Source organism: Pogona vitticeps, chromosome 3, assembly GCF_051106095.1.
Source record: "Pogona vitticeps strain Pit_001003342236 chromosome 3, PviZW2.1, whole genome shotgun sequence".
In the NCBI taxonomy this organism is placed as follows: domain Eukaryota; kingdom Metazoa; phylum Chordata; class Lepidosauria; order Squamata; family Agamidae; genus Pogona; species Pogona vitticeps.
The window spans coordinates 102,892,448-102,908,181 of NC_135785.1; the positions used below are offsets into that span (position 1 = coordinate 102,892,448).

The 15,734-nt window shown below is 40.5% G+C and overlaps 1 protein-coding gene across 4 annotated transcripts in view; it reads right to left on the reverse strand.

Annotated features, from left to right (window-relative positions):
- Window positions 1–10,086, reverse strand: part of WAPL (WAPL cohesin release factor) — a 66,816-nt gene extending 56,730 nt beyond the window's left edge. For 2 of the 4 annotated variants that reach the window (XM_020805957.3, XM_072995110.2), the window contains exons 1-2: window positions 9,817–9,950; window positions 5,834–6,354 (exon numbers count right to left, since the gene is read on the reverse strand). In XM_020805957.3, coding sequence (XP_020661616.3) covers window positions 5,834–6,332 — 499 coding nt within the window. In that variant the 5' untranslated portion in view covers window positions 6,333–6,354; window positions 9,817–9,950. Of the gene's footprint in view, window positions 1–5,833; window positions 6,355–7,694; window positions 7,714–9,816 lie in introns of those variants that run through there. The other 2 variants (XM_020805956.3, XM_078390969.1) reach the window with 2 other exon arrangements.
- Between the last annotated feature and the right edge of the window lie 5,648 nt (window positions 10,087–15,734).

Below are 15,734 nucleotides of genomic sequence, written 5' to 3' on the forward strand. Positions count from 1 at the left end.
CTAGCGAAGATAGGCCATAGGAAAGCCGCTTTGCGAACCGCTGATCAGCTGTTTAAATCACTGTCTTGCGAAGCTTAGGTCCTGAAAACACTTGTTTGCGAGCACGGAGGGAGCTGTCAAAATTGTTGTCTAGCAAAAATTGGTTTGCGAAGCAGGGAACAAACATTGTCCAGCGAAATTCCCCCATAGGAATCACTGTTTTGCGAATCGATATAGCGATCGCAAAAAGCCAATGTCTAGCAAAAAAACTGTCATGCGGGTAACTGTCTAGCGAGGCACCACTGTAATTAGAGCCATTAGACTAACCTCCCTCAGAGTAAGTTCCAATGAATTTAATACAGCTTCCTTTCTAAACAGGCTCACACAAAACTGCAGGGCAAGAATTTTGACACTAAGAATGCTTCTGAATATGGCATCTTCAGTGATCCAACCTGCTAGTGTACTCAGAAGGAAGTCTGACTATGTTCAACAATACTTACTCCTGAGGTAAAGCTGCAATCCTAATATGCCCTCCTGTCTGCAAGTAAGACCTGTTTACCTCACAAGACTTACTGGTGAGTTCACATGTACAAAACTGCACGCTAAGCTTAACTCCTTGAAATAAGCCCACTGAACCAAAACGGTCTCAGTTTGAAGAGAACAGACACTGTCTTGCCTTTTATTATTACTGCAATATTCACACTAATGTTTTTGCAGAACCCCAGTTTTTATCAGAAGGAAAACATTGAAACTCCTCCCAACTGCCACTCGGTACTACACACATTCAAATACTATCAAGAACACCAGAAGAGAAGATAAAACTCAAACACTTCTTAACAGCACATCTCTTCAGAGCTGTTCAGGAGAACATTAGTTTTTGCACAGCTGCAGAAACTACTGAGGTCTTTAGAGAAAGAATATTTACAATAACTGCATCAATAACAACCAATGCTAACAGTATTGCTCATTAACATTGCAAGGAAAGGCACAATAACATTCTGAGCATGACTCATCTGCCTTGTAAGTACATACTGCTACAAAACAGTCTTATTGTAGAGCATTCTAAGCAAGATGAAAATAACATTAAAAAGCTACACTGAGACTCATACCTTCCTCCTGTCATTAAATTCAGAAACATTTGCTTCTGCTTTCAATTAATCACAACCTTCCAGACTACTTACATCTTAAACCACATTGATCTTTAATATTACCAATTTAAATCGTACAAGAGCAACTTCCCAAAGCCTATTACTTCACACCTGCTACATCAGCACTGAAAAACAAAACCAGATGTGATTAAAGGTTTCACTGTGGCAGGGAAAAACAAGATGCAGGGGATCTTGCATCTTACTTCAATACAGATTTGTCACTTGTAGAGGCTTGGGGATCACCAGGAATGTGGAATGTATTTTTTTTACCCCTTTTTTTCTAAAGGCTTTTCACAGGGACCTGTGGGCCACAAAAGTAGGTTTAACAGCTGCAATTTACTGATAGGCCACAGACTTCCCATCCTTAAACAATCCAGTTTCAGTCTGATATTATCCTGTGTTCAAATACTACCCATTTTTCAGATTACACACTTCTGTTACACCAAAAACTTCTCAACTCTTCCTTTCAGCACAGAAAAAGGAAGATTCAAGCCTGAGGCTTCCTATAACTTGTCCAGGTATCACTAAGCAAAAACTCCGTATGATGTGCAAATGCAACATAAGCTATAGTATACAGTGTGATTTGAAAAACCAAACTTAGTCAATTAAAATGTATCTCTTTCAAACTGAAGGACAATTCTGGACAGAAGGAGATGGCCGTAAAATTCTATGAACTTCCCATCTTCAATAACTTAAAAGGTGCTAAGACAGCTGTCAGTAAATTACATTGCTGAAACCACCATTTTTTTAAGGAATCAGGCTCTCCAAGTAACCAACCCTTCATTTCACAAAGGTAACAATTTCCTCAGCTCTAGGGAAGACCACTTACCTATGGAAACATATATGCATAGAACCATAATATGATTATTTATGTAGTTACATGCCCAGTAAGTAAACTCTTGTTACTTTATGAAGCATTTCAGGAATCCAGATGAGTAATACTCTGTGGGATTTCATCTGAACACACCAGAGATTTATGGTAAACACAATGTTTTTCTTCAGTTCTTGAGCAGGTGGATTCTGCTAATGAACCATATGTGTTATTATTACCTAATGATTTCAGTTTTTTCTATTATACCTTAGATTTCCAACTAAACTTGTTAGCACAAGATTCTTTCAACATTTGTGACGTATAAAGGTTGCAAATGTTATTATAATTTTCAATGAAATTTAGAACCAGTTATATGTATGTTATACTAAGGAGGGTGGATAAAAATCAATGATTTTTAAAAATCAAATTATTTAAATCATGATTTAAATATTTATTAAAAACCATTTTAATTTAAATAATCTAAAATACGATTTTTAAAAAAAATTAAATCATGGCTTAAATCAGATCCGCCCTCAGAGGGTGAGCATTTATGAGCAATACAGAACTATAAGCAAGCCTATATAAGCAAGCCCCCACATCCCACATTAACATGTGATGTGGGAAATCCTGTTTTGCCAATATATAAGCTTCTAATAAGTGCTAATGAATTTCAGTATGTATGTATGTATGTATGTATGTATGTATGTATGTATGTATGTATGTATGTATGTATGTATGTATGTATGTATGTATGTATGTATGTATGTATGTATGTATGTATGTATGTATGTATTTTGCTCTCTTTCTCGTAGTAAAGGGACCAAGCTGGCCTGCAAATTGTTAAAAAACAAGCCAACTTAAAAAACTATTATTTAAAAAAAATTAACATATCACAATACAAAAACCATTAGTTTAAAACAGTTGAAACACATCAAAATACACATAAAATATTCAAAACGTGCAGCATCCCAAATAAAAAATCTTCATTGCCTAATTACACTGTGAAAAAGAAAGATCTGTCTCCAGTGGTTCTTAACCTTTGTTACTTGGATGCTTTTGAACTGCAACTCCCAGAAACCCCAGTCAGGACAGCTGGTGGTGAAGGCTTCTGGGAGTTGCAGTCCAAAACTCCTGAGTAACCCAAGGTTAAGAACCAGTGTCCTGGAGGACAGGAAGGTGGGAACTAACCAAGCTTTCGGGGAGGACACGTGTAAGTTCCTGCTTTACATGTTACAACAGAAGCCCACTTCACTTACATTTCACGGCCTCTCCTTCTCCCAATATACCCAGGGGTTCTTGGGATTTCTAAATCTCAAGAGAGGCATTTCCAAAAGAATCAAGAAACTGAATCATACTGTACTTGTGACATCTATTTTCCTTTAAATGTTGATTTAGCTTAGCATATCTTGATAATAATCAAAAGGCTGGGTTGTTATTTTATATACAGATTACTGTCTGGAAATCTGAAGTTTAGATATACTAGCTTCCAGGGTTATAAGGATTGTTGAAATTAGGTTTGTTAAATGCTATATGCAAAATTACAAATATTACATTAAAAAAGGTACATGGATGTAAACTCAAAATTCTAAAATGTGAAAGCAAAAACCTATTTTTGCAAATAAGTAGTCATCAAAGTTACAAGCCTGGCTAAAGTTTCCTGTTAAGTCTACATCTGGGACATCACATCATCTATAAAACATTCCCCAAACATGAACCCAAAACATTCCAAGACAGGTGGAAAACTTAATATACTGTTTAATAATAACAAATTTATTCAATCAGGATAACCCTGATGTAGCCAAAACACCACTATCCTCATACAAGGGAGACATCAGTAAGCTTGGTAGAATCCAGAGGTTTGCAGAAGTAAAACTCAGTTTATGGCAGCAGAGGACAAGTCTGAACAGGAGAAAACCAAAAGGACTGAGGATGTGGGGTGGGAATATAACATGACTGTTTGCGTAAGGAAAGAATGACAAAAAAATAAGGAACAGCAGAATGGAACTTTTTTGAGAAAGGAGTAGCTGACATACACCCTGACCAGGAGCAACCCACAATGAAACATTTTATTGCTAAATATTCTATAATATTTAGACTAAAAACAGGAAGACTTTTTTCAGTGATTCTAACTATGGCCTTAAAGAAAAAAAAACTTAAACAAGGTAACACATCACAATTTGTGAGAAATCCAAGTCTATGTGTTGTGAGTATTGAATTTGGTGTTATTATAAATGTCACATATAAACGAAGATTTAAAAAGTAGTTAATAGAACTGGCTATTTGTCATGCTGTAGAAATTAAGCACTGAGTCCTTTATTGAATTATAATAACTATATCTTTTAATTTATAGAGCAATTGTTGGTTGAGCAGTACAATATTAACTGCTATGAGTACACTTCAATTTGTGGGGATGCAACATAACCAGGTTTTTCTTTTTTCAGAATTTGTGTTTTTTTAAATGTATCAATTACTACTAAACTATGACTGTTGCATTTGTTAAATTCTAACTTTTCCTTCAACATTTTAAAAAGGAATGTTTTAATCACAGCCTAAATACAGTTTCTAGTCTAAACCAAGTTTGCACACTGAATCAGCCGTTTAAGCAATTAGGCAGTACTTATGTAAATCTCAGATTAAATATTTCTATTTGGCACTAAGATTTAGGCCTAAAACTACTTATGAATTCTATTTCCCACAATCAATAATAGCATACTTTAACAATAAAAGACTTCAAACTATCACTGAACAAACCAAAATTCAGAAGTCATACTTATATTTTAAGTGCAGACTTAGTTGCTCATACTTTTTTTAACCAATGGTTGCTCTGAATGTGTCAGATGGCATGATGTTTAGAAAGTGTAATAGAATTAAACACTACACTTTAAGAGGAATCAATGTATGACAGCAGAGTAACAAAAAATGCTGTTTCAAAATTGTCACTAGACTAACTAGTTTCCCAAAAATAAGACCTAACCTGAAAATAAGCCCTAGTATGATTTTTCAGGATGCTCGTAATATAAGCCCTACCCCACCCCCCCCAAAAAATAAGCCCTACTTAAGGGAAACCCTACCCTCCATCATTGTGCAGCACTGTGCAGCAACCAGAAGATGACATGGCTGTAAAATAAAACATCCCCTGACAAAAAGCCCTAATGTGTTTTTGGAGCAAAAATTAATATAAGACTGTCTTATTTTCGGGGAAACATGGTAGTTTTTCTAAAGTGATTGTAAAAGCAACTTGAACTGCATCAATTTTCATGCAGCTGTGTTCCACACAAGAACAGAAGAGAACAAGGTCTCTCTTTCCAGAGTGCCTATAGTACAAAGCTGAGAGTAAAAAGTGACACACATCTGTACAAGTGTTAATGTTATTTTTCTTAATGCATCTCATTTCTTTTACTCCTACACAAAAAGGAAACCAACACATAAATTTAATGTTTCACTGCAGAGGCTGTGAGGCAACTCATCTTGAAAGGTAGGTAACAAGATGTCTGTCTTTTTACTCATTGTACAGAACTGTTTCAATTCATTTATAAAGTTTCATTCACTGTTTCAGTCAATCTTTAAATAACACAGTTCACACTTTGTCATTTTTAACTGCAGAAATTATACTTTTTTCACAAAGCCTTGATTTAAAAACCCAATCTTCTCCTCAGATGTTAAGAAGTTTATCACTTCAACTAACCAAGGTGAAAACCCATTTTATTAAACATTCCAATCTGCATACAGGAGATGCTTCCAACTACTCCCTATCCAAAAGACACCTGTCTCAGAGAAAAAAAGTAAGTAATGCATCCCTAATTGAACCTGTAAGAAAAAGTTATTTGGTCAAATAAGAAGCCAAATGCAAGGTTAACATAACAGCTCTCAATTCAGCTGTGTTTTCTGAGCATACCTGTAATTACAATGTTAGCACTGCGACTTTTAATATCACCATCTTCCACATTTCTGTTCAAATTCTTCTCTTTCAAGCCATGTATTGCATTATCCAAAAATATACACTTGCTGGATGACATGTCTTCACTGACCAGCTGAGTAATTTTGCTGTTAGATTCAAGTGCAGAAGTAAAATCTCCAGACTGACATGCTTCAACACACTCCAACTGAGAGGAACCTTTAGCTTGTGACACATTCTTTGAAGATACAGGCAGAGATTCTTCATCACTGTCAAATCCAAATGGGTCTTCTATCATTTCCTCTTCTACTCTGGGTTTTTTAGGAATTTCAGAAATGTCTGGTTTGATATTAGGTCTCTTCTGTCCTAGCTTGGCCATAAAGGTAGTTTCTCCCCATTTTGTGCTAAGAGTGGTCCGTTTGTTAGAAAAGACTTCATCAAATTTTGAACTTCCATTGCCCCCTTTTCTGCTATATGTCTTTCCAAATCTGGATGTCATTTTGACACTTGTTTCATATTCTCTGTTGGGAGAAAAATACATTTTATTAAATTTCACTACATAAAATAGAGTTATGCCCAATTAAAGGTACAACAAAGAAAAATTAAAAACCTTCCTTCTGATATACCAAGCATGACAAACTATGAAGCAATCTTAGATGCACAAGTTATCTTTTAAAAAATTCTCATTGCACCTATAAATATCACTAAGCAGGTTTCAAAAAAACCATTAAGTTTTATTCTAAACCAGCCTTCCAAACCCCCAGTGTGTCTCACCTGTGTTGGATTACAGTAAGATCCTCAGCCAATATGACCATCTGACATAAATGAGGAAAATATATGTTGTAATTCTAAACATCTGGCAGTATCAACCTTTAGTAGTCTGATCAATTATTATATACAGTTTTTGTAAGATTACTACCATGACATTTGAATTCAAGCATCTGCATCAAACCCTGACCAACTGTTCTCAGGGTGAAGATAGTATGCTTGCCCATCCTTTAGTCAGCTCCAAGTTAAATTACCAGGACAGAGGAGCTCACAGCTACCCCTTTATTGTTGTTTCTCTATACAGTATCTATTTCAGATTGTAACTTCCTGTATGTCAGGATATGTCATAACTGTTCTTTGCAAACTGCTAAGTAAACAGATGGTGTTATATTATTTAATGCTATTAATATTAATGATGTGTATGTTTACAGGCCTCGCCCTCTCACCACACCACCACTCTGCTTAATTACTTCTAAAATGCCTATCATCACTCTGCTGCTGTAACCATACACATTTTTTGTCAACACTGAAAACAGGGCTACTCTCCTTGTAGCATAAACCACAGCCATGATACTGTTTCTCTGCTTCCCTTCATTTTATGGTGGGGGCATCACAGCATGCTGTTAAGGAATGAAGGCCCAAATCATTTCACATACTTCACCAGCATTTAGGACAAAGAGGCTAGTCCCTACAAACCATACAACTTACAACTGAAAGGAGAAAAGACTCCTGCTTCCACAGATATCCAAACATCAAAACTATAGATTTCTTGTTGCTCAGAAACTACAAGAATTAGGAGATCTAATAGATTTCATTACAACTCATTTCCAAATACAAATAAGGGACATCTTTTTAAAGGACCCACACATTCTGCTCACTGAAACAATAATTAAAGTAACTGTCATCCCCCCCAATTAGCTTATCAGTAAGGATCTAAACCAGAGAGAGAGAAAACAAGCCTTATGACTAGCAGATAAATTGGAATTGTTTAAATAAACACAACTGAGGAAAGGGGGGGGATGATCATAATGATTAGCAATACTTGAAATACCCTTCAACACAGACTCAAACAGTTTTTAAGACTCTTACCTACTCTCAGTGTTTTAGGCAGTCCTCCTAAGAATGTCAGGCCTCCCTGGATTTATTTTTTATTAAAGAGGTACATCCCTAGACCTTGAAATGGATGGTCTAACTGATGAGTATGACCACATCTTACTGATACTGCAAAATAAAACACTGGGTTTCTTTTCACTCAAATATCACAACTGAATATAAAAATGTGTACCAATAGGACTTCTGATCAGTCTTGAACAGAAAGCAATACAGAAAGGAGCTAGATGCTTCCATATGTCAAAGTTATTTTTTACACACTACACAAGTTAAGACTCATTGCAGATAATCCAGTGCTGCAATACTGACACGTATTTCTTTTGGTTTACATCCCATCTTATTTATGAGCAACAAAACATCAAAGCAACCTGTTCCCAAAGGTCCACACAAAACAAAAGCTGAGTCATTGACTGTCAAGGCCAGTCTCAAGCACTCAAAGGCAAAGCAAGAGTCTAGCAGTCAGAAGTCTAGACACTACAATCATGATTGACAGCTGCCAGTCCATGAAGAGAAAGTCAGACTCTTCACCACAAGAAACTGGGAAAGCATCTCAACTAGAACTAGCATAGTTTGGTCTTCAATTAACAAAAATATTTGTGTTTTTAATACAAGGAGTTAAAGTACAGTACTCTCCCACCTGTTCCATTAAGGTATCATGGAGCATTTGTTTTACTTTCTACTTTACAGTCTAGCTCTTTTCATACTACTTGCTACTAAGGTATTACTGCGAGTTAGGGTACTGAAAAAGAACAATTTACTACACACTTATTAAAAGCAAATTCTGGATTTATGATTTCTCCAAATCCACATTAAGAGCTGATTTAATGTGATAGATATTTTTAAAGCATCTCTCAAATATGTTAATAATGCATTTTCTGCTCTGGTCCTAGATAATGGGAAAAGGCCTTCCAAGATTTAACTTAAAGCAGGAACTATGATGCCTTATTATGATGAGAGCAAAGGAGTGGAACACTAAGACCATCCATAAAGAAAACACAACCCTAATACCCTAGCAGGTGTTCTAATTCCCCTTCTCCCTCACTTATCGACTACCCCAAACCAGAAAAATCCAAAGTAACTGTGAGATAATAAAAATAACCGCAGAAACGGGATCCGATCATACTGCGACCGGACCGGACCAACAATGACAGAGTCATCATGGGGAAGAGATACTGAACCCCAGAGAAGGCGCCTAGCCGCACCCTAGTCGGGGCGGGGAGGAAGGATCACATGAGAATTTGACAAGAGTTTTGTCCTTCACACTTTAAAGACCGAAACAGCGAGAGCCCACATCTCCTTTGAAAGGGCGAGTCTCGAGGAAACCAGGTGCGTCTCAACGGCACCGCTGACCCCGCAAAGCGAGAGGCCGCAGTTCGAGGAGTCAACGCCTCTTGCCCTGGATTACGACCCACTTCAATTCTCCCAGCCTTCAACGAAGGGCCTGGAATAAACTCGTTTCGCTCAACCCCTCGTGGGGAGGGGGGAGAGGCTGGCGGGTAGAGGGGGAAGAGTTGCTTAGTGCAGGCTAGTTTTCTCTGGAAGGAAAAAAAACCCATTGAGCTTGCAGAAGTGGGGACACGGAGACTTCCTTCAAGTAAAGTCGGCAGAGACGATCGCAGCCATACAGCCCGATCCTCCCGGCACGTTCCCCCGCACGTCGGTTCTGCCGCGCTCAAAGAGGAACGGGGCTCCCCTCACAAGGCCCGAAGCACTCCTCTTGGCACGTCTTTTCGGAAAGAGGGACCTGTCGATCTGCAAATGGGGGGGGGGGCTTCTGACCAAGCAGCCAGAGAGAATCCGGCTTTAAAAGTTATCCCGATCTTATTCAAGACCAATCCCCCGCCCCCAGGCTCCCCAAGGGCGCCTGCAGCCTCCCCACAAAGGCGCCGTCACCCTAACTCCCGGCTTCGTCCTAAAGGCCGCCTCAACGCTCCCCTTCCCTCTGCGGCCTTCCGGGGGGGGTGATTCCTGGAAAGAATGGGGGGGGGGGGGCATGAGCGACCATCTCCCCACAGTTCCCTCTCTCCCCCCCCCTTCGTACGCACGAGAGACAAGCGGGCCAAAAGGCCTGAAGAAGTTTGGCGGGGCCTCCCCGGGATACTTACCTCAACAAGGCCCAGGGAGGGGAGCGAGCGCGCAAGCGAGGAAAAAAGCAGCAGCAGCGCACAGGCCACACAAAACCGGCCCGGGTGAAGCGGGTGAGGGACGGAGGCCGGGGCTTCGCGCACGTCACTCTTCGAATTTCCCAACCGTCACCCGGCCCGGCCAACAGCCTGCTGGAGTGGAGTGGCTGAACTCGCTGCCGCCGCCGCCGCTTCCCCCTGGCTCGGTGTCTTCGGGCGACGCCCCCGGGCCTCGGCTTCTTCCCTCGCCTATCCCCGGGTTAAGGCGCCGGCGCCGAGGTCTTCCAAGAGGAGAAGTAGCCGCAGGGTCGCCTTCGCCGTCTCCTCCTCCTCCTGCGCCGCCGCTTCCTCCTAGCCGGGATTATTACTGCTACTACTACTACTGCGGCTGCTCTTTGAACAGGGCCCTGGACCATCTCTCCGCCATTTGCTCCCCGTTCCTTCCGTCACTGCGCTTCACACATTCAGCCTCCCTCCGTCCCTGCCGCGACCAATCACGGCCCGCTTTACTCAACCGACAAGCCCGGCGACGTCGCGCATGCGCTTCCGGGACCAGCAAGCGAGTGTTGGAGTGCGCGCGCGCGCGCGCCCTCCCTCCCGCCGAAGGGCTGATAGGATTTGTAGTTGTCACGTCTTCCCCTCCTCCCTTTCCCCCGCCCCAGTTCCCCTTCGGGGCCTTTTGGGAGTCTCTTGAGCATTGTGCAACCGCACGGTCGTGCTGACTCAGCGTACCAATGAGTCCCTTGACAGCTGGCGTACCCAATATCCCCTGTTTTTGTGGTCTTGTTACTTTACGTGTTCTAGATTTTGATGATGCCTTGGGTACTTAGTTTTTATTGTTGATTTTTATTTTATTTAGAGAAGCTCTTTCTCAGTTTGAGGACACTACTGGCTGAAAAACGCTGTACAGTAATCATAATGGTAATAATAAAAATAAATAAACTGAGAGTAACATTCTGTGCACAACATCCTTTCCAATGTCCAGTGAATTCTTTTAACTTCTTTCATTCTTCATCCTGGGTGAATGCTGAACACAGTCCAGACTGTCATTTCTTTTAATTACTGTTGTTCATTGGGAATCTCAAAGACAGATCTCATTCATGGCTTAATTCTGTGCCACACGGGCCCAAAGTGGCTTACTCCCAAGTAAGGCTTGCAATCTTAAACACATTTAGGATTGCATCTATTGAACTCCATGGAATTTAGCATGTCTAAACAAGCATAGGATAAGACTATGTGTTGTAGCAATAACTTAATGGAGCTTAATTTTGGCTGAGTTACATAACGTATTATTATAGAGTTGGAAATAAATTCATGACAGGCATTATTAAGAAGTTGAAATGTGCACCTGCAAATCTTACTGTGTAGATCATATGTTGGATTTATGTTTCTATATCTGCATTGCTGCTGAAAGATTGGCTCTTCCATATGATACATGCATATTAAAATATATTTTTTAATAAAAGAGGATGAATTACTACAGTTGTTCACAGGGAAAGACAATAATGCTAGGAAAAGTTGAAAGCAGGAAAAGATGAAGACCAACTATGTGATGGATTGATTCAGTAAAGAACCCACAACGTTGACTTTGCAAATGTTTAGGGGCAGATTTTGAAGCTGAGGCCACGATAATTTTGGCCATCTCATGAGAAGAGAAATCTCCCTGGAAAAGACCCTGATGTTGGGAAAGAGTGAAGGCAAGAGGAGAAGGGGACAACAGAGGATGAGATGGTTGGACAGTCATCGAAGCTACCAACTTGAATTTGACCAAACTCCAGAAGGCACTGGAAGACAGGAGGGCCTGGCGTGCTCTGGTCCATGGGGTCACAAAGAGTCAGACATGACTTAACGACTAAATAATAACAACAAAAAGTGGCACTGTAGATGATAACACTTTGTATGTCACTCATTCATAGACTCAACAAAAAATTTATGGTGACTTGACAGTATTTAACAATAAAAAGAAACTTTCTGAGCTGGGATTGACCAAATCAGAGATAAAAATAGTAGTAATTATGCAGCATGCTTGAAATGTCCAAAGTGTAATTTTTTTCCATCAACTCTGTAAGAAACATCAGCCTTACTATCCCAGACTGAAGATGGGGAAGACTAGGTTCAGAGAACAATGGCTTTTCTACAGCCACTTAGTGATTTTGCATTTGAATTGATAGTTGACCTTTGGACTTCAGCATCTATTGAACAATTACTGTATAAATTCACCAGTAGTTGAAGGACACAACTTCAATGTTACTTTTAAATGTTCTCCTTCCTTTAGGCCCTCCACTCCCATTTCAGACCAACTTTATTTTTGTGTTCATCCTCTTCTCTGAACAAAGTTTCAGAGGTGCAGAAGTATCCAAGCTGAACAAGAATTCATCAAGAAATTTAGTGTGGCTTCAGACGGACAATGGCTTTTTATCTAATTACACATATTAAGCAGCTCTCCTTTTTTTTCTTTTTATTAGCACGCTCTGGACTATTTACTTGTCACAGTTGCATTCTTACTCCTTTGCCCTTCAGGTTTCAATTCTCTCCCCCCCCCCATACCACCCCCATAAAATATAGAGGTTATTCCTTTTTCTTGGCACATGTGTGAATCTGCTTATTTATGCCTGAATGTAGTGTAGCTGTTACACATTAATAGAAGGGGGGTGTAAGCTGGAGGACAAGGAGAAGGAGTTCCTTGTCAGTGTCCTGCCCTGTAATTTGTGAAGGATGATGGGAGTGGAAGAGCTTACCCTGCAGGAAGGAACAGAAGGAGGAGGAGCCAAAGAAAGCTGAGGAAGAAGAGAGTACTGTACTGTATAAAAAGGAAGGAAACTGAGATAGGAGGCTGATTGATGCAGTGGCCCAAGGAGAAAGAAAGTGAGGATCAGAGCAGCTGTGAAAAAGTAGAAGTGGGAGAAGGCTTGCCAGAAAAGTCAGACTACTATTTTAAAAGAAGGACTTGGACTGGTGAATGGGTGCAGCTAGAAGTACCTGAGGAGGTAGCAGAAGAAGAATGTCATAGCAAAGCACCTAGAAAGCCACCCAATTTGGGGGGAGGGGGGGAGAGACTGAAGACAGAGAATGTAGGAACAGTGGACTAGGGAGTCTCAGAACCAAAAAAACTGGGGATAGTGCATCTGCCCTGGGAAAGGCCCTTCCAACTGAAGCCAGGCAAAGCCCCAAGAATAAAAGTATGGGAGAATCCTGGAGGCTGGGCTTATTACCCTCACAAGCCCTGGAGGTAGGGGCAGTTATATCCAAGCCATTGTGCCCGCCAGAACAGGCTGAGGTAAAAGTTGAACCTTCCCAACCCTCCGTAAGAATGGGGACTTGGCATATTTTATTTATTTTATTTGATTTATTTGATTTATACCCCGCCTATCTGGACTACTCGTCCACTCATATTATTGACATTGACAAGAAAAAGATATCTCTGAAGCAAGGAGATTCCCAGTTTGTTGTTGAAAACCTATTTTAAAAGATAGAAATAAAAGACGCTGGTTTTAAGAAAGAAGTGTCGCCCATCTTTTTCAACTATGGGAAGGGGAAAAGACCAGAAGGAGGAGGCAGGTCAGATCATGGGGGCAAATGTGAATGTAATTTTCATTTTCCAGTAAATATTAAACACCCCTTCATGATAAGAGAGATACTTAAGATGTGTTTTTACCGGTTCGAGACCGCCCTTTGAGTTTCTATGCCCAAGTGTGGCTTCGAACCCAGGTCTCTTGGGACTGAGTCTAAACATAGTGTTGTGGTCCTTTCAAAATGCAAAAGCAAGGACAGCTGATTATTATTAATGGTCTAATGAAATTATCATCTGCCCTTTTTTGAATCCTAGTTTTTAATTCTATCCACTACATTACACTGTGTATCACTTTGCATTTCTACTGCTTTCATATTCCCTATCCCCACATAAGTATAACCATCTCCCTATTGTAGTTACATGTCATACATCAGATGAAGGAGCTACAGGCCAAGAAAACTTATTATTGATTCAGGTATGTGGATGACACCTACCTGAAGATCAAGATTCAGGAAGTATAGGCCTTCACAGACCACATAAACGCAGTGGACCCAAATGTCATGTTCACCAGGGAGGATACCAAAGACAACCTTTCTAGACTGTGCAGTCATCATAGGATCCAACGGCAGCTTAGGAATAGAAATCTACAGAAAACCTACACACACTGATCAATACCTGTGGTTTGACTCTCATCACCTATTGCAACACAAAGTAGGGGTCATCAGGACACTAAACTACAGAGCAAGAAACATCCCACCTCCACAGAAGCGAAGAAGAAGGAAGATGGGCATCTGAAGACAGCCCTACAGGCCTGTGGATATCCAAAATGGGCCTTTAACAAGGCGATGTCCCAACCCAGCAGAACAATGAAACAGTCTGAGACCCAGAGCTGATGGAAGAACCTTGTCATTCCTTACATGGCAGGTGTGTCGGAAAAGCTTGAAGAGATTTTTCGTAAACACTACATACCTGTGCACTTCAAAGCCACAAACACACTAAGGCAGAAACTTATTCACCTAAAAGACACAACAGGAGCAATATAATACATGCAGTCCAATGCAAAGAAGAGTGTTTGGAGTTGTATACTGGAGAAACCAAACAGCCACTAAACAGGAGAATGGCCCAGCATAGGAGGAACAGCAGCTCAGGACCACAATCAGCAGTGTTGCTTCATTTGAAGGACAAAGTATACATATTTGATGACCAAAATGTACTTATTTTGGACCTAGAAGATAGGTGGTTTTAGGCAGGGGACAGAGAGGCCATACATGAGCATATAGAAAATCCCTCACTTAACAAGGGTGGAGGCCTTAGATACAATCTGTCTCCTATTTATCATGCTGCCCTTTCAACCTTCCCAGAAAGATTAGGACCACACACCAGAAAGACCAATTAACAACCATTAACAATCTATGACAATGGGTGGAGAAGGTCTGCAGAAGTGGGATTTTCACCTTCAGTCCTTTGTCCATCTAAGGAGCCTATTCAGACCAGGAGGAAGTGAAACCAACTACAGTGGTGCCTCGCTAGATGATTGCCTTGTGGGATGAAAATCCCGTAATCCGATTGGTTTTTGCGATCACTATGGTGCCTCGCAAGACTTTTTTTCTATGACCATGCTTCACAAGACATGGTGTGTTTTGTTTGTTTGTTTGTTTGTTTTTGAGACTGATGCTTCACAAGACATTTTTTTTTTTTAGACTGATGCATAGGGAACCTCGCAAGACAATTTTGTCACAAGATGCCGATTTTCACGGAACAAATTAAAATCATTGTGCAAGGCACCACTGTACCAATGTGAAGGATATATCAGGGATCTCCTACCAACTCTCCTCAGACTGAAGAAGCTACTTGGATGAATAGAGAAACATTTCAGCCTAATAAGAAAGCGGTTGCCATGACTCAACTTCCAGAGTCCCAGTTAAACTGTGCTGGGACTGCAATAGAATTTCATCCATCCTCAGTGTTTGAACTCTATATTGTGGCCACAAGGTCTGTGTGAAGAGAGGCATGAAACTACTCTCCCCCATCTGTCTCGCTCACTCATCAAACATTTTCTGAGTCAGGTCACTACCTTGAAGGAAGTGTTACCCCTGAAAATGGGTTCTTTATCTCCGGCGAAGAACACAGACCAAGATGCAAAGACCGACTGTCTATTATGCCAATTTATTAAAATACACAGCCAGGGCCCAACCTCTTAAAGGCAGAGATGGACCCTGAACAATAGGAGCATAAACATTATATAGGTTTTGAGATACAGCGTTGGGGATATAGGGGTTTTGACCTGATTGGTTCTTTGGGTCTTTGACATAGGATCTTCCTGATTATTGGCCAAAGAAGTTCCAGAGGTTATTCCAATTGGTCGGACTACAATGTCCATGTTATGCCC